This window comes from Dermacentor andersoni, chromosome 1 (assembly GCF_023375885.2).
Source record: "Dermacentor andersoni chromosome 1, qqDerAnde1_hic_scaffold, whole genome shotgun sequence".
Taxonomy (NCBI): Eukaryota; Metazoa; Arthropoda; class Arachnida; order Ixodida; family Ixodidae; genus Dermacentor; species Dermacentor andersoni.
Genome location: NC_092814.1, coordinates 142,387,157 through 142,408,994, shown reverse-complemented (window position 1 = coordinate 142,408,994; position 21,838 = coordinate 142,387,157). Strand labels below are relative to the sequence as shown.

Below are 21,838 nucleotides of genomic sequence, written 5' to 3'. Positions count from 1 at the left end.
CACAGTTGCCCGCCCGTACTTGAATATCCCACAACTCTCCAAGCTGCAAAAAAACTCTTGCAGTCATTAAAACAGTCGTCCGGTCGGCCACATTCAGCCAATTCTCTATCGCTTATATAACTGCCATTTCATGGTCACATGTCCGAGGGTAGTGTGTTTGTTCGTACCTTTTTTTCTTTTTTTTCGCAAGCAACCCATGACAGATCCTCGCTTTAGCGTTTCTCTTCCTTTCATGGGCCGCGCTGCCCACCGTAAGCGCAGTGCTTCGCTGGTTGCCCTTTTGGAACCGAAAGGCGTTTTTAAAGGGCTTTCGATTTCCTGGACGGTTTATTTAGGCGTTGGATGGGGTTGGGGCGAGTATGCACTTGTGTGTGTGCGCACTGTGAACGACGGGTGCTGGGTTTGCAGGGTCCGTTCATCGCCGCATTTGCCCAGTCCAACGAGGGCGACGTGTCCCCCAACCTGAAAGGGCCACGTTGCATCGACACGGGCCTGCCCTGCGATTTTGAGAAATCTACTTGCAACGGCCGGGTGAGGCTTGTCACTTTGTTTTTTTCCTATTTTAGCTAGAACACGCCATGCGTAATCCAAATTTGAACGTGTAGTAATGAAAATAAATAAGTAGATAATGCGTACTAAGAAAAAAAGAACTAGTACATTTGTGCCAGCCTATTGACTAAGTAACTTTAGACAGGAAAAAGACAAGAAAGGCGGGAGATGGAAATTGAAGACGATGAGCAAAACTCGAACAAGGTGAAACCAGGAGCCAACGTTTCGCCTTGAAGAAGACAAGTCCACTTGTCGAAACGTTGGCTCCTGCTTTCACCTTGTTCGCATTTTGCTCATTAACTTTAGACAGGAACGATAGGGCTAGTAATTCAACTAGATCAAAATCCTAGTGTAACTGTTGCTTTGATATCTGCCGCCGAGCGAACACGCCGATTAATAGGTGAGTAAGACGATTCAGCTGTGTGGCACCAAATAAAAGAAAAATTAAAAACAATGAATTAGAAATAATAAAAAAGTATTTCGCGCTGACATTGAACGCATGTGCGTCAGAAGTGCTGTGCCGAACACGGCATCACTTCTCAATTTTCGCTAGTGTATCGAACGTGTTCGTACAATGACAACCTAGCCGTGCTACGCAGACTGAGGGACGCAAAACAAACAACAAGAAGGCGACGAGCGGCGCAACACACAACTCGTGTGTACATGTGTCGTTGTTATAATCACAGTTGGCAGCGCTCCTATCGAAACGGTTAACGCGTGTGCTCGCTGCTTGAATGGCCGGACTATCCGCGCAAACTTGTCTAGTATGCTGCAAACATTCGTGTCGGCTAGCAAGCGACACGTTATCGTTACAGGAGAACTTCAGTTTGGCCTAGTTGGTGTTTACTGCATATCATAGTGACCGCAAATAAAGACGGGGACAGCGGAAGAGAACACAAAAAACCGCCCGTGTTGTTCTTGTGCTCTCTTCCGCTGTCCCCGTCTTTATTTGCGGTCAATGTGATATGCACTTTATCGTTGATTCAGCATCGTTGATAGCTATAGGCTGGCAGAAATAAAACAGCCGGCATGCGGCATGATGCCACATCCGTCAACAGTGTCGCTGTTCCCTCTATAGTATCGTAGCTTTTCTCCCCACAGCAACGAAGAGTAATTATATCAATTACCCCCTGCCCGTCTCGTGCGGCACTAATCACTAAGAGTTAGTAACACTCATAAGAGTTTGTAAATATATGCAGTCACTAGCAACCACGATACTTCTCTTCAGGGCGGTTATGTTAACAGAAAAAGGTGGTTCTAGCATAGCGATAATTACCAGAAACCCGGTGACGTAATGTATCTTCAAAACATTTGAACGCACACGAAAGGGTCGTAACATTTATTTATCGTAGACATAATTGGTGTCATTGAGCTACGGCGTTCGTGACAGCCATGGCTTCAATTTTAGCCGATTAGAACGAGACAGCATTTAATTATGACATATACGTGCAGGCGGTTCCACATGCGCTTGTGTTGAAATTTTTCATTTTAGAGAAGGCATCTTTAAATGTTGACAAAAGTCGCTTTGATGGTTTGTTAAACGGCACCGTGACAGCTCGTGCGCGCAGTGCATTTAACTTGTCGATCACAGTAGGCATACAGACCTCAGCGTGTTTCTCCATGAGCCTGCAATGCTTTGCGCACTGAAGCGCAACTGCAAGTTGTTCTTGTATAGCACAATTCGAACATTAACTTTCATTGCTGGCCCCTTGTCCCTGTCACTTTGAGCAATATGTATTGATGTCGACCAACGAAGGCAGCGCTTCGGGACATTGAATTTTTTTTATTGGCCTGGCCATGTGCCGCTGCAGCCACATTTTATGTAATTAGGCATGTCTTCTTTCTTTTAATTTCAGACTGAGAAATGCATCGCTTTTGGTCCCGGTAAAGACATGTTTGAAAGCACAAAAATTCTGGGGGAACGTCAGCTCCAAAAGGCATTGGTAAGTTGCGGCGGTAAAGCCATGACGTTCTCAGTGTATTCGTTCCTTGCCATCGCAGTGGCAACACGATGTTGTCTTGTCAAATAACTTATCACTGTATCGTGCGTAGGGGATACGGCTAAACTTGCGTACTAAGCTGAAGTTCTCTTCTGCGTTGCCACTAACATGTTTTCGCCCCATTTTCTCATATTTTACAACAGAAGCGTGATTTCGTCAGACATATGTTCTGATTTAACAGTCCTTCAGTATTTCGAAACTCGGTGTTATGTCACCTACCCGCATTTTTTATCAAAGCTAAGTGACGCTCGTTTATTGTTTTTTTTTTTCCTGAACGCTCCAACTACCCTTCTGGACTTGGACAACCAATATGCAAACCAACATACAGTTTGCATGTTCTAGCGAGCAAAACCTCGCCGTTCGCAATACTGGCGACCACGCTGGATTTCCGTTCCTTTGTACGTTACTACGAGCTTGGAGAAATATTTCATATTTTACGCAAGAAAAGAAGAGTGGCGGGCTCTGCTTCCATATCCATATACCCCACCCCGCACTTAAGCCTGTCTTGATAATTGGGTATTTTGCTGTTTGACTGGTGTATTACTGTCATAGGACATGTCATGGCATTGGCGTGCACGGGTTCTCGGTGCTGCACCTCGCAACGCATGCAGCTAAGAATCACACAGCTCACTACTTTGAAGTTCGAAATTTATTCCATTTTTTTTTACAAGAAAGGAAGAAAAAAGAAGCGGGCTTATGGTTACTTGAGTGGTATTGGAGCTAACTAAATAAGGTTGACAGGCAGTGTGCTGTACATATAACGTAGCATAAATAGTGCCATGAAGTACACATAAAAAGCGCACATATATGCGTTACTGGATTCTCACAAAAACAAGAAAACGAAGTGTGTTTGCATATTTAAGCTCTCAGTAGCACAAAGTAAGCGCAAAACATTAACATAACCTCCTTTACTATATGTTGACAAAGTCAGATTAGGTTCGGCACCATTTCCCCCATATCATCACCAGCCTAATTATGTCCACTGCAGGGTAAAATCCACCTCAGTTATTTCGAATTATTCGTCTTGCATGAAGCAACCTAATCCCCACAATTACGCGGTCAGCAGCCCTACCCAAATCTTAGCCGTACTTGCGTTTATGCTATAAACTATAGCATCAATTTGATTGATCCCTACTACGAAAAGTTCTTGCGAGCCTCAAATGTTGCACATTTTTTCCACGCGCAAATCGTCTTGCCTTCCTAGAAGAAGCTTAAGTTGTAGCGTAACCGTAACCGCCGTTCGTCATCGTGCTACATCATCATCACTGGTCGCCTCACGTGGCTCAGAGCGCGACCGACGAAAGGAGACTGTACCGGGACTCTCACCGACTGGGCTGTAGACGCCGCAGCCGCCCCTCGGCTCTGCATTGCCTTCCTTGAATAAATTTAGGGACGTCGACCGCTGTCACGTCGTTCCTTACATGCCCCTGAAGTAACATAGGTGCTGCTGTGACGAGACTCAATGCGCTCTATTTTTCTGTCGTGGAGCTGATGGAAAACGCACAAGGAGGTCATAGACGCAGACGCCCACATTGGGGCTTAGAGTATACGAGAAAATGAAACTTTCTTGACGCCTAAATGCTTGCAAAAACGAAAGAGCTTCTGTACTGAAGCAGACTCATGCGCTATTCTCGCGCCCTAGCTCACTGTACTTCTATACTCGCGCGTGCCTTTCGCAGTCTAGTGTTGGTAAACGCACCGACCGTCGAGCCCGTATCGAACATAACCGGCTTGCGCGCAAGAAATCTGCCGGTTGTGCCCAGTAGGCGTTCACTGTGTCGCACACAGATCACCTGGGACAGCGATAAGCTGGGACATTGAAATCTCTTTCCGGGATGAAGCTTTTCGTCAACCTAAATCGCGTGAAATACAGGGCCAACAGATTAGGCGGACCGCACTAGAGCTGGTGTCGCCCGTCTTGCCTTTTCGTTCCGTATTTCGCACTGTTCATTCCTGTGATAACGAAATCAACTAGCCTAAAATGATGCTAGATCAGATAACGAGGCTAGTTGGCGTGACATCGCGAAACACACACTAAGAGGACGGAGAGTTTGTGTGTACTTTCTCTTATTGTGTTTTTGACGGCCTACTTAGCGCATTTATAATAATAGCCTACGTTTATGCGCACCCTGCCTGGTGTACCTTCTTATGATAGTGTATAGTACTGTTTTCATGGTACACATAAAACCATTCATTCCAATTAGCGCTGCGCTGGCGCACACGAGGAAAACCGGCTCATCAGAGGCCAAATATACAGAACCTTTTGGTCGCGATGCTTTTCGCCATTGGCCGACCGCCTTTGCTAATAATGTAACTTCACGATTGACTGGTAGCTGCTCTTACGAATCGTTATAGCGTTTGAAAGTTTGTGAACAGGCCCAGTATCTTTTATCTTTTACTACAACCATAGCTTTCCCCGCTCCACACACACACGCACGCGCGCACGCAGCGCAACTTCTTTTCATGAAAAGTGCCTCTGGCAGCCGTGGAAAGCTGACTGCGTACATTGGGGCGACTTGACGCCGCCGTCGGCGCCGACTTCCTGGCGCCGCGTTGAGGGCGCGCGCAGCACCGGTCAGCGCGCCCGCCTCGTTCTGTTGGCTACGCGCTGGTGTCGGGCAAAGTGCGGCCGGAATTGACGGCCGCCTGACAGCGCGACGTTTCCCGATTTGCAGGACCTGTTCCACTCGGCCTCACGAAAGCTCTCCGGCACGGTTGGATTCGCGTACCAGAGGGCGAACATGGGGAAATACGAAGTCGGCGACAACGAAGCGGATCCGGTAAACGCAAGCGCAGTGCTCCCGCCCTCCCGTCTTTTATTTCCTTTTTATGCGTCTTTTTTTATCATTTATAAGCGTCCACGCGAGCAGAACGATCGAGTTCGAATAAATCATAATTTCATTTTCTATTGGTAGCCGTGCTTATCTGCAGCAAATATTTTCAACACAACAGAAAAACGTTGTGTTGCAGCTCGTGTCATGTCGAACTATGTGTGTTTATAAGAAATCGTATTCTATATGAGCCCTTAAGAAGTGGCTGCAATGTTTGTAATGAGAAAGCCGCATTTAGGTTCATCAACAAAAAGTCAGTATCAGAATGATTAGCAGTGAGTCCTTCATACGAAAACAAAGCTGCTGGAGCTCGTGATAATAAAGCGCCGGCGGACCTTTGCCATGAAAGTTGAAGATGAATTTTTTTCGGCCCGTTAGATCTAAAAATGTATTTGCAGGTATTGCGAAAATGGTGCTAACGCTCAATGTTTGCAGGTCAATATAAACGCCGAGTTATACCCACTACTTAAATATGTTAGCTCTTGGCACTTTGCGCCAGCATAGGAAGAGAAAAACTACCCGGTTTTCGTCGATTATATCTTACTCGCATCCATACATGCAATGCGTTTAGAGGAGACTTGGATGTTGTTGCAGATGCTGTGTCTTGTCCAACCCTAATCGGCGCATGAAATGCGTATATTTTCTCTTGAAGGGCTTTTCGCCCACATGAAATCTACACATTGTAGAAGTAAGGAAGAAAGGAGAATGCTTAATGAATAGCAAGCATTGCAAGTTGTTTTCAAATTGCTTACAAGTTGCCAAAGAATAATGGTTTCTACTTCGAGGATCACCAGTAGAAAATTTTGTCACCGACAACTATTAAAGTTCAGGGGCCTAATTCGCTACGTTTGTAAGTGCTCTTTGCCATTGGCCAACCGTCTTCGCTAATAATATGTGCAGCATTCATATTAGCCGAAATTCGCTTTTACGAACAATTCTAGCGTAACATCTTTCTATGAATAAGGGCCCAGTTCTGCGTGTCCTTCGAGCAGGGAATATTGAACCTGTGAGGCTCTCAACCACTAACCGTTTCGGAAGCACTGCGGTCAAGACCGATGTCCGTTTCCTTATTGAGTTTTCTTTTTTCGCAGGTTGGTTCCAAGTTAACATATTGTATGAGTTACTGTCGGGGACAGCTTCACTTGAATGTGGATAACCCCTGGTAATGGAACTACAGCACGCTTCAGGTGCTGTTTTCTAGTACAATGCATCACACCCACATCCCGTACGCGCTAGTACGCTATACCACGGTTGTTCGCCATATTGTTATGCGCCCCTCATTACGTTGTAAGATTTCGTTAATTCTCAAGAAGGCTTGCTGGAGATTTTGAGACTTTGAAACGAGTGTGCGCTTCTTTTGAGCGTAAGCCTGCACCTCTCAAGGTCTTCTGCTGGGTTGCGGTGCTGCAGTGTATAGCGCCTGCATCAGTGTGGCGCACGGAGCGCTAATTAGGCATTGTTTAAATTCCACCGTCAGAGCCTAGAATATTAGAGCAAAATTCTCAATGCGTGCAGTCAGCCCTTTATTGAACTCTTTCAGATCACAACGTGCACTGCAGCGTTGGGCTACAGCTTTGCAGCAGGAACGACTGACGGACCGGGCCAGTTCGACTTCACGCAGTGTGAGCAGGTCTTTTCGTGGTTTTTAGTCGAATATACGACACTCATGACGGGAGCCCATCCCCCATCTCTAACTGAGCAGCGACGCAAAACATTTCTTGCACTGTTCGAGCGATATAGGCTATAGCTTAGTAGACGTCGGTTGGCGTGGAACTTTGTGATTTGCTTTCTGAGACACGCAGGAAAAATTTCTGGTGATACATTGGACAGAAGTAATGTGGCTTATGGTATGGGTGCGGCGCATTCTTTTGCAGTGTTTGGAAATTCGCAAGATTTCCGGCTGACTACTATTCTGCGCCTTACGATCTTGAAAGAAAATGAAAATGGAAATCGGGCCTAAGTGCTCATACGGAGAAAGGAATTCGATGCAGCGACATCTTTATGGTGCAGCAGACATCTGCGCTTATTATTTCGGTGACGATGCCGTGCTGCCAAGAGGGTTCAGGGTGTCTGTATGGCGGAGTACCATTGTTACAGAAGAGCTCCAGGTAAAATAGAGGAAGAGATAATAGTCAGATGGTTGGCCGGCCAAGGAATAATTTAATTTGCGGTTTTTATCATAAATCGGTGTGTGCATAATTCTCTCCACTGAGTGCTTTTGGAATTTCATCCGATTTATGCGAAAATTCAGAACCCTGCTTATAACGTATACGCTTAAGAATGTGATGTGAACGTTTGGGGGCTGGGTTTATTAGCTTAAAATTTGTTAGCGCCGCTATACTTTCTCGACGAGAGACGCCATAGATTCAATCAATACGTGAGTACCAAGGCGACCAACTTGTACAATATCTCAGCTGGTATAGCAAGTGTAATGGTCACGAGAAAATTGAACGATTTCGATGCTACTATGTGCACACAGGACATAGGAGGGCCACTTGCATGTCCTATATGCACATAACGTTAATTGGAGATGGCGTGATCAGCAACTTACGCGCGCACGATCAAGCGATTGCACTTATCCATGGCTTCGACTTTTGACGACGTATAGGATATGGCCGTCGTGTAGATGTCAAGTTTGGTACCAAAGACCGACAGGGGCGCGGCACTTGCGGCGTCGTGCATGCAAGCATCTATTAGCAGCTGTGGTCGGGCTGAACTTGCCGCTTTCTTCACTTGCCCCATGCACTGCGCCGCCTTGGTGCATAGGCGTCAGTGTGACTCCGGAAGTCTGCAACCATTTAGGCACTTCCTGCTTCCGCGGTCGACCAGTGGCGGAAACCGAGATAACGTCGCGTCGAGAAGGGTTTGCACCCAAACTCTCCGAAACGGTTTCCCTGTCCGCGGCTGCCCTCTTACAGACCTCTATCGCTGTTTTGTCGAGTGCTAACACCAGCATCGATGCATCCTAGTACTCGCGAAAGGATCGCCTTTTGGCAGAAATTTCTACAGAAATTCGCGCTGGCTCGCCAAACCGCTCTTGAGAGTCCGGTAGCTTTGACTGAGATGATCTTAACACCTTTCTAATTCATTTCTATTTGTGTTTCAAAGTTTTGCTGCATTATCTTGTGACGCAGCTAAAGGCTATCAACTTGCGTTTTGGGTGAAGGCAACTGAAGGGTGAAGGCAACTGGTCAATAAACCGACCTATGCTACCTGAAGGCATCAATGTTGCCGGATTCGAGGCCCTCGTTATTTAATAAACGAGAAGAAAGGGGTTTAACCGAGGGGCCCGATTTTTAATAATAGAATAATAAGCGAAGAAATGATAAATTGATTGATTGAGCTACCGCGGCGCTGCTTTCTTATCCACTTTCTTGGGTATTTATGTTTTACTACTAGAACTAATCCATGGAGGGCTAGCCAGCGCTACCACTCACAAACCTAGGTGGCGGATGTGGAACATCTTTTCTGCCGCAGGCGTCACGACTACGTGATCTTTTGGTAGAGCATCGTGATCAATTGGTAGAGCATCGCACGCGTAATGCGAAGACGTGGGATCGTTCCCCACCTGCGGCAAGTTGTTTATTCATCCACTTTCATATCCATCAATTTATCATTTCTTTAATTCAATTAGTAAGTATAAGTAATTTCCCCTATGTTTTCCTTGGGGTCATTGTTTGTTGGCTTCTTATGATGTGTTATTTTAATATTGTTGCGTGTGGAAAGACACAGACAGAATAGGCTATTTACAGGCTATTTACACTGGAGCCAGGCAGCCAGGCCGACACTCGCTCGCGCCAAGCGCACCGACCAACTTCATCGTCGTTCTCGCGGCGGCTCGTTTCTTGAGCATCGCTCGACAATATCGTAATACTACCCCCCCGGCGGCAAAAGCACCGTCACGGTGCTGTTAAATTCCCAAGGCGCATGGAGAGTTGTAGGGCTTGAGTCGGGCGACGTGGACAATGTCACTGGTTGTCACAGCGGAGGACGTAGTGGGCGTGGCTAGAAAGATTTCATAGGTGACATCGGTCACTTTGCGGAGCACGCGATAGGGACCTGTGTAACAAGGAGTTTTTCACATAGGCCAACTTTACGCGAAGGTGACCAAAGCAACACGAGGCTGCCGGGCACAAAATGGACATCACGGTGACGGAGGTCGTAGCGTTGCTTCTGCTTGTCTTGAGACACTTGTAGACGAGCGCGCGCAAGTTGGCGAGCGTGGTCAGCATGGGCGATTGCATCACGGGCATAATCGCTAGTTGAAGCTGTGGCGGACAGAAGCACAGTGTCCAGTGGTAGCGTTGGTTCGCGGCCATACAAGAAGTAAAAGGGGGAAAAGCCAACAGTTGCAAAGGTAATGTAAGGTAGAGCCAGGTCCCAGTCACGGTGGTCGTCGGAAACGTATTGGGATAGCATGTCTGTAAGGGTGCGGTTCAAGCGCTCAGTGAGGCCGTTCGTTTGGGGATGGTAGGAGGTGGTAAATTTATGCCGTATTGAGCAGGCACGCATGATGTCGTCGATGACTTTGGCCAAAAACGTACGGCCACGGTCTGTTAGCAATTGACGCGGAGCACCATGCATCAAAATAATATCATGTAGGAGGAAGTCCGCAACATCAGTTGCGCAACTGGTCGGAAGAGCACGGGTTACGGCGTAGCGGGTCGCGTAGTCCACCGCGACTGCAACCCACTTGTTCCCTGATGTAGATTCCGGAAATGGGCCGAGAAGGTCTAAGCCGACACGATGAAAGGGCTCGGCAGGAATGTCGAGCGGCTGCAGGTAACCAGCGGCGAGCTGGGAAGGCTTCTTGCTTCGTTGGCAAACTTCACAAGTGGCGACGTAACGTCGTACGGAACGGGTAAGACCCGGCCAGAAAAAACGGCGACGTACACGGTCATAGGTTCGAGATCCGCCGAGATGTCCTGCCGTTGGCGCGTCCTGGAGCTCTTCTATAACGGTGGAGCGGAGGTGTTTAGGTATTACAAGCAGGAACTCAGAGCCGTCCGGATGAAGGTTACGACGGAACAGAGTACCGTCGCGGAGGACGAAGAGGCGTAGAGTAGCATCGGCCGGAGAGTGCTCAAAACGGTCGATGAGTGCTCTGATGTAGGCGTCACGGCGTTGCTCGTCGGCGAAATGCAGCAGCTGTGACACAGAGAATGCGCAAGAAGCACTGGCAATATTAGAGGAGTCAGAGTCGTCAACAGGGTAACGCGACAAGCTGTCAGCGTCTTGGTGCAGGTGGCCAGACTTGTACACCATGGAATATGAAAATTCTTGTAGCCTCAAAGCCCATCGACCAAGCCGGCCTGTGGGATCTTTTAGCGAAGAGAGCCAGCATGATGGTCAGTGACTACGGAAAAAGGGCGACCGTAAAGGTAAGGACGGAACTTCGCAACCGCCCAGACTACAGCAAGGCATTCTCGTTCCGTAATGGAATAGTTGCGCCCCGATGGTGTGAGGAGGCGGCTCGTATAAGCAATAACACGATCCTGGGCATGCTGACGCTGGGCTAAGACGGCACCTACGCCATGACCGCTGGCATCTGTACGCAATTCTGTAGGGGCATCAGGGTCGAAGTAGGCGAGAATGGGTGGTGAGGAGAGAAGAGTAACGAGACGAGAGAAGGCGGCGACTTCTGCAGTACCCCACGAGAATTGTACGCCTTTCTTCAAAAGATTAGTGAGGGGTCTAGCAATTGCCGCAAAATCTTGAATAAAACGACGAAAGTACGAGCATAGCCCTACAAAACTTCGAACGTCTGCGGCTGTCTTCGGAACCGGAAACTCTCCGACAGCGCGAGCTTTGTCGGGATCAGGCTGTACTCCGGAAGCGTCAACGAGGTGGCCCAGAAGAGTAATTTGCCGGTGGCCAAAACGACATTTGGACGAGTTAAGTTGCAGCTTCGCCTTTCGAAATACATCAAGTATAGTTGTGAGACGTTCAAGGTGAGTGTCGAACGTTGGCGAGAAGACGATGACGTCGTCGAGGTAGCAGAGGCATGTGGACCATTTGAAACCTTGGAGCAAGGAGTCCATCATACGCTCGAAGGTGGCAGGAGCGTTACATAATCCAAACGGCATTACTTTAAATTGGTATAGGCCATCAGGTGTGATGAACGCGGTTTTTTCTCAGTCCATATCGTCAACAGCAATCTGCCAGTATCCCGAACGAAGATCAATAGACGAGAAATAGCTGGAACCGTGCAGGCAGTCAAGGGCGTCGTCTATACGTGGGAGCGGGTAGACGTCCTTCTTTGTAAATGCTGTTCAGATGACGGTAGTCTACACAGAAGCGCCACGTGCCGTCCTTCTTCTTAACCAACACCACAGGTGACGCCCAGGGACTCGATGAAGGCTCAATGATGCTTTTATCGAGCATTTTGTTGACTTCGTTTTTAATTACTCGGCGTTCCGATACAGAAACTCGATACGGTCGTCGGTGAATAGGCGTAGCATCGCCAGTAAGAATCCGATGCTTGACCGCGAGCGTCTGGCCTAAAGGGCGATCGTCGATGTCGAAAATATCTCGGTAGGACGATAATACTTGGCAAAGCTCTTCAGCCTGCGCCGAGGACAGGTCCGTCGCAACCATTTTCTTTATATTGGGATCGGCACCCGAGGCTGGCGCGAGGGGCCTGCTAAGCGCGCGAGAACCATCGGTCGATAACGCTGCCACGTATTGGTCGCCGAGACAATCAACGGTGGCAAGGCAAATACCTTGCGGTAGAATTTGCTTTGCCAATCCAAAGTTACAGACAGGCATGCGAGTGCGGTTCCCAGTAATATTAAGTATACTGTGAGGCACTGTAACGTCATACTTTATTGAAATGTCGGGCAGAGGAGTGACGAGGTACTCGCCATCAGGGACTGGTGGGTAAGACAACAGTTCAATGTAGGCTGTTGACTTTGGCGGCAGGCGAAGAAAGCCGGTGGGACGTAAGCGGCAGTAGGGTGCGTCAGAAGGTTCTGCGAGCATCGGCAACTCAAGGCGAAGGGTACTGGAAGAGCAGTCAATAAGAGCAGAATGTGCGGAGAGAAAATCGAGGCCGAGAATGAGGTCGTGGGGGCAATGAGCAATTACGTTGAAGAGGACAGGAGTGTGGCGGCCGGCGATGCTGACGCGTGCCGTACACATGCCGATGATAGGCACAGTACCGCCATCCGCAACGCGGACGATGCGTGCCGACGCTGGGGTGAGGAGCTTGTTCAGTCGTCGTCGGAAGGCAGCACTCATAATTGAAAGATGTGCTCCTGTATCGATGAGTGCTGTGACAGGATAGCCGTCAACGTCAACGTCAAGAAGGTTTCGGTTCGTGGGTAACGTGAGCAGAGGATTTGAGGGCAGGGTCGACAACGCAGCTTCACCTCCAGAAGCTGCAGTGCCTAGTTTTCCGACTGGATCCGGGAGGCGATAGGCGGCAAAGAGAAGCGACGGGGTTGGGGCGAACGAGACTGATGGCGTTGAGGTGAGGGCGAGCGGCTGTACCGAAGGTTCGGAGCAGGAGCATCAGCGGCAGTGGATTCATGGCGGGTGGTATAGGGAACGGAAGGTCCAAAGGTGCGGGAATAAGCGACGGTGTATGTCCGAGGAGGTTCCCGTAGCTTCTCTTTGAAATTGTCCCAACCGGTTATCTCGTCGTCATGCGTTTGGTGCCACACGCGTGGGGTGCCGCCGAGATAAAAGATGACATTGGCGAGCATAATCGTTGGGTCCCACCTGTTATTAGCACTGGAATGTTCATAGAGTTTGATCCAGTCGTCAACATCCTGGCCCTCCAGGCCAGAGAACACACCTGGGTCGCGATGTGGGGCGACCGTGACGATTGGAGCAGTGGGACAAGCCGAAGCCGTTGCAGAGGTGGGCGCGTCACCGGGAGGCATGGTGACAAGCTCGGTGTGCCGACCACTTCTGAGTTCCCTGGTGAGGACGGGGATCGCTGACCTCCACCAGAATGTTGCGTGTGGAAAGACACAGACAGAATAGGCAATTTGCAGGCTATTTACACTGGAGCCAGGCAGCCAGGCCGACATTTGCTCGCGCCAAGCGCACCGACCAACTTCATCGTCGTTCTCGCGGCGGCTCGTTTCTTGAGCATCGCTCGATGATATCGTAATAATATATTTGAAATCAGGATGAAGAAATAGAAAAATCAGAAGAAATCGAGGCTAGCTTCAAGTGTTTCAGTTCGCAGTAATGTTGTCGGCTGTGCAGTCATGTGCCTAAACCTAAGGAATTGTGACAACGTTTCGCCATAGGGATGCCTAGTCCATCACGGATGCCTGGTTCATTTGATTCAAAACCGTAATGACTTTCACAATTAATTTGTATCTTTTGGTTATAATTTCCTGAAAATGAATATTTAGGAATAAACAAAGTTTGTTCATAGGGAGTTGACGATGTCGTCGCAAATATAACGTGAGTCGAAAAAAATAAAAAAACTTCTTCGACCACTTGGTCCAGATCTCATGATAGGCGAACCGCGAGCCACACAATAATTTTTCATAGTGAGCATAAAATGCTTGCCTTATGAATTCTTCGGGACTTTAATGCAGCAACGACGAAGTCCACGCCATTCTGGAATTTCGTGCGCGACTTCATCGCGGCGCCGTCGAAGGAGGCCATCAGATGCCATCACCCGAAGCCCATCTTGCTACCCGTTGGCGAGGTAAGTGCGTGAGCTTCTTGCAGCCGTCTTCTATAGTGTTACAAGTGCTACCGACGTACAAAGGGCCGTGAAAGCTTATGTTGCATTTTCTGCAAAAGTAGCGCCGTTCGTAGAGGTATTAGGTTCTTTCAAGACCAGCACACAAGGAGCACCAGCGCGGTAGCTGGTCAGTACCCTAATTGTGAAGAGATATCGCGGAAGTACTTGCCACTTGCATCAGGAAAAGTGCTTTATGTTCACCAACGGTTTCGAAACGCTGCTGCCGGGGTGCTAATTTTATGCCGTAGGTATATAAAGTGTTTCAGGTATAGGCAGTGCATCTAATAAAAAGAAAATGCATTTTCTATTAGAAGTGTAGCCGCGGCATTTTATTTCTTGTGGCTCTTCATGAAGCGCGGATGTCTTTTTGGCATTCAATATACTTTACCAGAGTTACTTGCACATTTCTTTATCGATGTCTGGGATAACTGTCGTAGTGGCAACTATTATCAAAATTTTACTGACGTGTTAAAGTTTTTAGCTTCGCTCAACAATCTGTAAACTGATGGGGCATGCATACGTGTACTACTGCGTAATATGATCGCGTAGACAGGCTGCTAGTGTTGCGAAAACCATTATGATACGGCACTCGCATTTATTACGGTTTTGGCCAAACAGCTACACCGCTAATTTTTATGGCGTATAGTATTAGTAATATTTTCCTCTACTCACGTAATACGCCAAATGATGTCCACCACACTAATGTGTTACAACTGAGGGATCAGCCATTACAGGCACAGCAAACTTAATTCTTCATTTGTCTTTAAGAACTTGTCTTGAGCTGGATGGCGGCAGATCATTTGCTGTTGCAGTTTTCCGATAGTATATTGTAATGAGGCCGAATCAATGCATCCAATCTTCAACAACACTTTCAGGTAGACTTTGATTTGGATGAAATACATATCGTAAATGTCTGTTTGTTTTTCTTCTATCATCAGATGAACTTTCCATACCCTTGGGTTGCCAGCATCGTTCCTACTCAAATTCTGAAAGTCGGCCAGCTGTACATTATTGCGGCTCCTGGAGAGTTTACGTAAGTATGTCTAAACTGCGCCCAAAACGTTGCTTCCTTTAACTGGGCTCCATGCGTGCACAGAAAAGCAAACGCGGTGTCCTAGTTACGTTTGTATTTTTAAACGCGTGAGTTTCAGTAGTATTTTAAGACGTCAACTAAATATTTCGTTTGAAATGTCACCCTTACGACTTTTCTGGAACTTTGAGTATTGCTAAGTCATTAGTATTTCTGAATACTTCAGCCCTCATCACGAAAGTACCTTTGAAACCGTTGCAAATCACAGTAATTGTCGGCATGTGTCTCTACGATCGGCTTCGCAAAAGCTATCCAGAATAGCAGTTCCAGCGCGTGATAACTTTCCACAACAGTGGCTATCTATCATTGCTGCGTAGCAAGTAGAGTGTTTAAAAGTGTTTTTTCTATACTTGTTAAATGTCCTTTGAAGCCATTAACATGGGACGTGCACTAACATGGTGATAATGTCCTTTCAACTTGTCGTACCCAAGAGGAGTATAGGAAGTTGAACTTTCAATATAATGCACGTTTTCTTAAGGAACATCTTCCCCATTTATTTTCCTCGAATTGTTTTGAGCCCTTTACGCCATCTTCAGCGCAACGATAACGGCTGAATGAAATGGGTTCCTATTACAGAAAAATATGAAGAGCCAAGCCTCGTTGCTACCCAAGAATTCGCTCGGTATGCTTTGGGAGGTGGTTATTTGTGCCACTATGTGTTACAGGTGGCGCTTCCCATATCACCGTGCTTTATCTGTACGCGAGAGCCAACCGCTACTTCGAGTCGCACTTCCTCAAGGACCAGTTCGGTAACCGCGCGGCGTCTGCGACCAACGGACGCAGCGTCTCAACACAGCGTCTCGAAACGCTCGCTGTCACGAGGGAAGGATGCGAGAACCCTCCCCCTACAACCGACACTATGGCATGGTGTTGCCGCACCACCGTGCTGATTTTACCGCTGCATTAGCTGCACTATCTTTGGAATATGCCCAGGAAACGGTTAGACAGTCATTCGAAATCGCGGTTAGTTCCCAAAGAATGCTGAACGCATTAAAAAGCTGAACCAAAGAAGCCCGTTAGCCTTTATATTTACGTTTGTTGTCTAGCTGCGTTCACTAACTGTTGCACCGACTATTCTTGATTTTTTTTTTTTTTTTTTTTTTTTTTTACATGCAGCACCATGTCTGGCAGACGACTTCGCGCTACTGTGGAAAGGGTAAGTGGTTGTTTGCACGCCATCGTTGTTCATGGGGTTCGTTCTTGATTTGTTGTTACAACGACTGAGACAAACTAAGTGCATGTTCCGGTGAGAAAGGCGGCTTTGCATACCTCGCTTCCAAAATCATAAGCCGAATGGGCAACACCCATGTTCGTACTTCACGATGTTTCAGTCCTTCAATATATTTTGTCCTCTCCGCGGTATCAGCATTCGCGTTACCCCGTGATTCAACGTGAAAGCCAACAATGGTGGGCTTGTTTGAAAGGTAGAGCGGGTCATGTTCATCGGCAGTCCGTTTGAAAGAAAATGAATGATACGACGCACGGCTGCTCATCACCGGCTGGCTATCGCGGACTCGCATGCTTATTATATGTATTGCACGGAGGCTGTTTGGTCGAGTGTGTTGGCAGTTGACGAATGGAGGGGGATGACGTTCGCAAAAGAGCCCAATTAGCATTTAGCTGAGCGATCACAGTAGACTCCTTAGGTATTCTGTTAATTCACAACGACTGTATAAAACACAGCTATGCATGCTTCCCGTCCCAAGCGGGGACCCAGTGGCTATACAGCGTTCATCTACTGAGCACGAGTTCGCGGATTTCAGTCCCAGCTGCAGCGGCGGCATTCTTAGGGGGCGCAATGTGAAACCGCTCGTGGGCTGACCTCGGGTTCATGCTAAAAAAACCCATGCGGTCAAAATTATTCCAGCAGTCCCATCGCCCTCACTCTCTTTTCCTCCTACTTCTGCGTGTCCCGTAGCCATACTGTGGCTCTGAGACGTAAAGCTCCCTATGTGCATTTATTACCTTGCATGCAGCTTATCTGAGAAGTTCTGATAGATGAATTATAAGTTAGGAGTAATTATTATTATTATTATTATTATTATTATTATTATTATTATTATTATTACTATTATTATTATTATTATTATTATTAAACCGGGACGGAGAGGTTGCGGACGAATAAGCAGAATATGGCTTTGAGACGGTTTGTGCAGTGTATGCAAACTTCCAGAACATTGATTAGTTAACCTTCTATAGAGTCCTTGCATGTTCATGTTCCTTTTTTATTTATTTACATATCTGTGCCATGGTGAATGTGTCTACCGCATGTCAGCAGCTTGCTTACCTTGATCAGCCGTTGTTTTGTGTATTAGTAAATCGAAAGCCGGAAACTCATGCATATTTGTCCTTGTTCCGCGCAGGACTGCGCTCGTGACGGGAACGTCGGGTTGGAGTAATTGCTTGGGAATCTTGAAGATAGCTACTGAAAATACCCGGTTGGCTTCTAAGTAACCGACAGTGCAGGCTGAGGCACTGATTTGTTAATGTATAGCGTGCAGCTCTGCCGTTGTGTGGCCACGAGTTAGGACGAGGGAAGTGCGTATGGTAGGAAGGGAGTGGTCAACCATGGCTATTGTCGAGCATTTTTCCCTTGTGTGTGTACGTATGTAGTAGTACATGCCCTTGGAGTTTTGTTAGGTGTAGCGCACGTACTATGCGACTCGTTGCTGTCTGCTTGCACTGTCATGTTCGGGGTGCCTGTGTCGGGGTAACGGGGCTATGTTATGATGAGATCTAGTCGCTGGTGGAAGTAGTTGGGTTGCTGCAGGGGGTTCGGGGGGGGGGGGGGGGGGCGGCGGTTCGATACCCATACTGCGCAGTATGTGTCGACATAATGAGCGGGAGAAGAGTCTCTTGGCATTTGCGGTGTATTGTTATGATTTCTTCGACGATGCTCCGGTGTATCATATCTGAGAGAAGCTGCCTGTTTGCACAGAGAGGCAGTCCCATGACAATTTTAGTCGCTTTTCGGATAAGGGCGTCAAGCTTGTTGTTGTCTTGTTTATGTAATATCATGTAGGGGAGGTGGTATCGGAGTCGTGATATATGCAAGGCGTCAAGGAGCCGGAGCAGATCTCGTTCTTTGAGGCATCTGGTGTGGTTGGAGACACGGCGCATCATGTGCAGCACTTGCTCGCCTTGTTTAACCACATACTGCACAGTGAGGCCGAGCCCCAATCCTTCTGAATGTGCAGTCCTAGTATTTTGACACTGCTGGGCTAGGGTATCGGGGCACCGTTGAGCCCAGTCGCTGCACTGCCGCTATCCATGCAGTCTGACAAGCTCGCCAGCTGCAGTTTAAACACACGTGCGCGTTCACTCTGACGGCCCGTATAAAAGGTAAAAGCTAGTGGCTATAAAATTGCTCCTCGTCTTCAACAAACAAATGTATGCTGTCTCTTCTGCGTCACAAGCAGGTATGCTCGATGATGACAAGAGCGGAGATAATGACCGTGTAAAAACATAGACGCTTTCTTTAGCGGTGAGGGTGTGGGAGGAAAGCTACGATAGAAACAAACATTGGACAGGGGAAGTGCTAAAATTAGTTTTCTGGTGTTTACAGGTAAAGCGCGTAATATAAGTTTCAATTATTAAACTATTTGGTGATGTAATAACGTGTTACCTACACGCAGAGATGACTACTATCTGACTGCATAAAGGAGGCGACGTATAGCGCTTCGGGTCCGTAGCTTTGGCAGCATTGCCAAGTGAAGTTGCCGCTGAGTATTGTATGGTTTCCGCACCGAGTTTTCTAAGAATCATTTTCGCATATTTCTAGGTGGTGAAGATGAAAGACCCCGATGCCATGGTGGTCCTGGCTGGCCTCTCCAACACGTACACGCATTACGTGGCCACGTACGAGGAGTACCAGGTGCGTTGTCGTGCCTCCGAAGTCCACAACAACAGCGTGCGAACAAACGAATGACAAAAATTCAGATTGTCTTGGAGAGCACTCTCCGCAAGGTTTCGTCAAGGTGTCGTCACTGCTTTAAATTGACCTGCTCTCAGCTATATTTCTCTGCTTCATTAGATATTAGTCAGAAGAATTGAGAGTTCAAATATGCCTGGCGCTTTCAAAACAACAGATGCTGCTATGATGCCTTTGCGAACCAAAGACTCTCTTGCTTTGTTTGTCTGTTTTTTTGTTTTGTTTTTTGTAACTATCAGCTTGGGGGGGGGGGGGCATAAGAATCTCCCCATAGATGTTCGGCTGACGACGTTGTTGCACAAGACGTCCAGCTCGTGCGGTGAGGCGACGATAACCTCCCTCGAAAACCTGCCTATGCCCCAATAGGGGTAATTGACTATTACCAAATGTAGTGAGAAATTGAGAAAACAAGCAGTTTTTTCAGCTGCAACTGTAGGTTGCTTCTCCTCTTGTCACAGATGTTTTCAATGAAGACTTTTGCTTGAATTTCATAGAAAATAGGGGCGCGCTTCCTCCGCCGGGGTGGGTGCGCCGACGGCTCAGCGAAGCGCTAGCAGTGTTCATAACATTTCCTCTAGAAGTAGCAACGCGATTCCTGTACAAACGGAAGTATAGTTTGCCGAACTGTCTCTAAACAATTTTCAAAGTGCGTATAGGTTGGCCCGATATGAAAGAAAGCGCCCCGTACCTACACTTCTTATTTAGCTCTCCTGTCGATGTTCCACAATGCCTAATTTTTTAACTCTACGCCAAATATATGATAACTGGCGGTTCTTAATGCAAATCAGGGCCTATATTCACAAACAGTTCTTACGATGGAACTGTTCGTAAGAACAGGTGCCAGCTGATCGTGATGTCGGACATATTAGCGAAAGCGGCCGACGAACGGAAAACAGCACTTACGAACGAAAAGCTTCGTGAATTCGGCTCCAGGTCTTTGCTTTATTGTTGTTCGCTGTACGTCATTAAGGGTGCCAAGAATCGATTAATTGCATTAAGTATCTCTGCGAAGGAGGAGACTTCGCTATAGGATGGTCTTAGTTGCCAATTCATTTAAGCCACCAGTGTGCAGCGGACACCTCGATCGACTGTAGCAAATGGAGGCATATGGGCCATATTTCTGGGCTGTGTTGCTGAACCTTATTGATAAAGAAGCAAGTAATGGTGCGCTTGATGTCTTGATGGTTGCGACAGGCGTACAAGAAAAGACAGCTAGTATTGTCGAACTTTCTGCTCTGTGCTTAAGACAGAAGATGGTTCTTCCGAAGCGTGGCCGTAGCTACAGCAGGACCTGTATCAGAACTGAACTTACGACGTTCTTTTAGATGTCAAAAGTGTTCGTTATGGCACTTTTCAGCGCCTGTTGTTGGTGATGCGTTTGTTGTGACAGTTGTCTCTTACACAGCGACGTACTTGTTGCAGGTGCAGCGCTACGAGGGCGCATCCACGCTATACGGGCCGCACACTCTGCTGGCCTACCAAAAGCAATTCGAAGGTTTGGCTGTGAGCCTGACGACCAACACGAGCCGGCCAATTGGGCCTCCTCTGCCTAACCTGCTCTCTAAGCAGGTGTCCTTCAAGACAGGCGTCGTCTTCGACGGCGCCCCGCTGGGAAAAGTGTTCGGCCAGGTGCTGTCCGACGTCAAGCCCGCGTACAACAGGGTCAGTCCTCGTGCGCTAGTTCTTGCTCAAACCTCCACTATACAGCGTCATTCACATCCATGTGTGGATTTCAGTCGGTAAGATGAAGAATTAGAACTTAGTGCCTGTCGTCATTTGGGTCACTAGTGGAAACAGCGTTGAATGAAATGCTTATCAGTGAAAAGAAAAAAAAAAAGGCTCTTGAAAACAGAAGCGGAACTTTTGTGTGGAGATGCTTTAGTGTCATTACTAATAGAAAAGTCGGTCTTGAATAGCTCTTTTAACTGTTTTCAGGGAGAACGAGTCTTTGTGACGTTTGTCTCTGGTCATCCAAGAAACAACTTGATGGTGAGGACAACCTTCTTACGTTACAACTGTGTGGTTACGATTTTACGACCTTCTACTTTCACTATACATATTAAACGTCCAAGTATGCACACAAGTGACGTTAATTGCACTATAGTTGCGTACAGTGTTCATTTTCATCTTTCTTAAAAACTAGGTGTCTACTGCCTAGACAACCATGCCATTGTAATAATTCTTCTAGCTGGAGAGCACTTACCTGACCGTGGAAAAGCTGAACGCCGATGGTGAATCATGGACAGTTATAGCCACGGACGGCAACTGGGAAACAAGGTATTACTTGATTGATTGCTACTGCGAAGCATTATTTGCCTTTTATGTCAGTCACTTTGCGTTAGGTCGGCAGCTGTGTAGGTTCCTGTCTCGCCTCGTTTTTGGGCCTCGTCAAAACACAAATTGCGTGTGTGATATTGGGACTGAACCAGGGTCCTCAAGTGCTGCGACCAGAGGTTATATTAACCCTATAAAACTGTCTACTCATTGGGCAACAGACGCCCATACGTGTCTTGAGAGAATAATAACCTTACCACTCTCCTTCTCTCGTTTCAAGCTAGCTCCTTGACGCGATATGCGCATCCATGCGTCCCGTCGCACGGCAATTATTTGCTTATTAAAGCGAGAGCTTGCCATTTTCACTCATCCTTCCCTCGTGGCAGTTCAGCTGGTGCCTTTAGATGCTATGTGACACCGCCTTCGCGATCGGCCTAAGTCATATAACAAGTT

General features: G+C 47.4%; 1 protein-coding gene across 1 annotated transcript in view; it reads left to right on the top strand.

Annotated features, from left to right (window-relative positions):
* CDase (neutral ceramidase) overlaps window positions 1-21,838 on the top strand; it is a 151,163-nt gene that overhangs the window by 120,609 nt on the left and 8,716 nt on the right. The window contains exons 7-17 of the mRNA XM_050192048.3: window positions 409-531; window positions 2,406-2,492; window positions 5,225-5,329; window positions 6,921-7,002; window positions 13,939-14,051; window positions 15,029-15,123; window positions 16,297-16,336; window positions 18,962-19,054; window positions 20,534-20,773; window positions 21,047-21,100; window positions 21,300-21,388. Of these exons, the coding sequence (XP_050048005.1) occupies window positions 409-531; window positions 2,406-2,492; window positions 5,225-5,329; window positions 6,921-7,002; window positions 13,939-14,051; window positions 15,029-15,123; window positions 16,297-16,336; window positions 18,962-19,054; window positions 20,534-20,773; window positions 21,047-21,100; window positions 21,300-21,388 (1,121 nt within the window). The remainder of the gene's footprint in view (window positions 1-408; window positions 532-2,405; window positions 2,493-5,224; window positions 5,330-6,920; window positions 7,003-13,938; window positions 14,052-15,028; window positions 15,124-16,296; window positions 16,337-18,961; window positions 19,055-20,533; window positions 20,774-21,046; window positions 21,101-21,299; window positions 21,389-21,838) is intronic.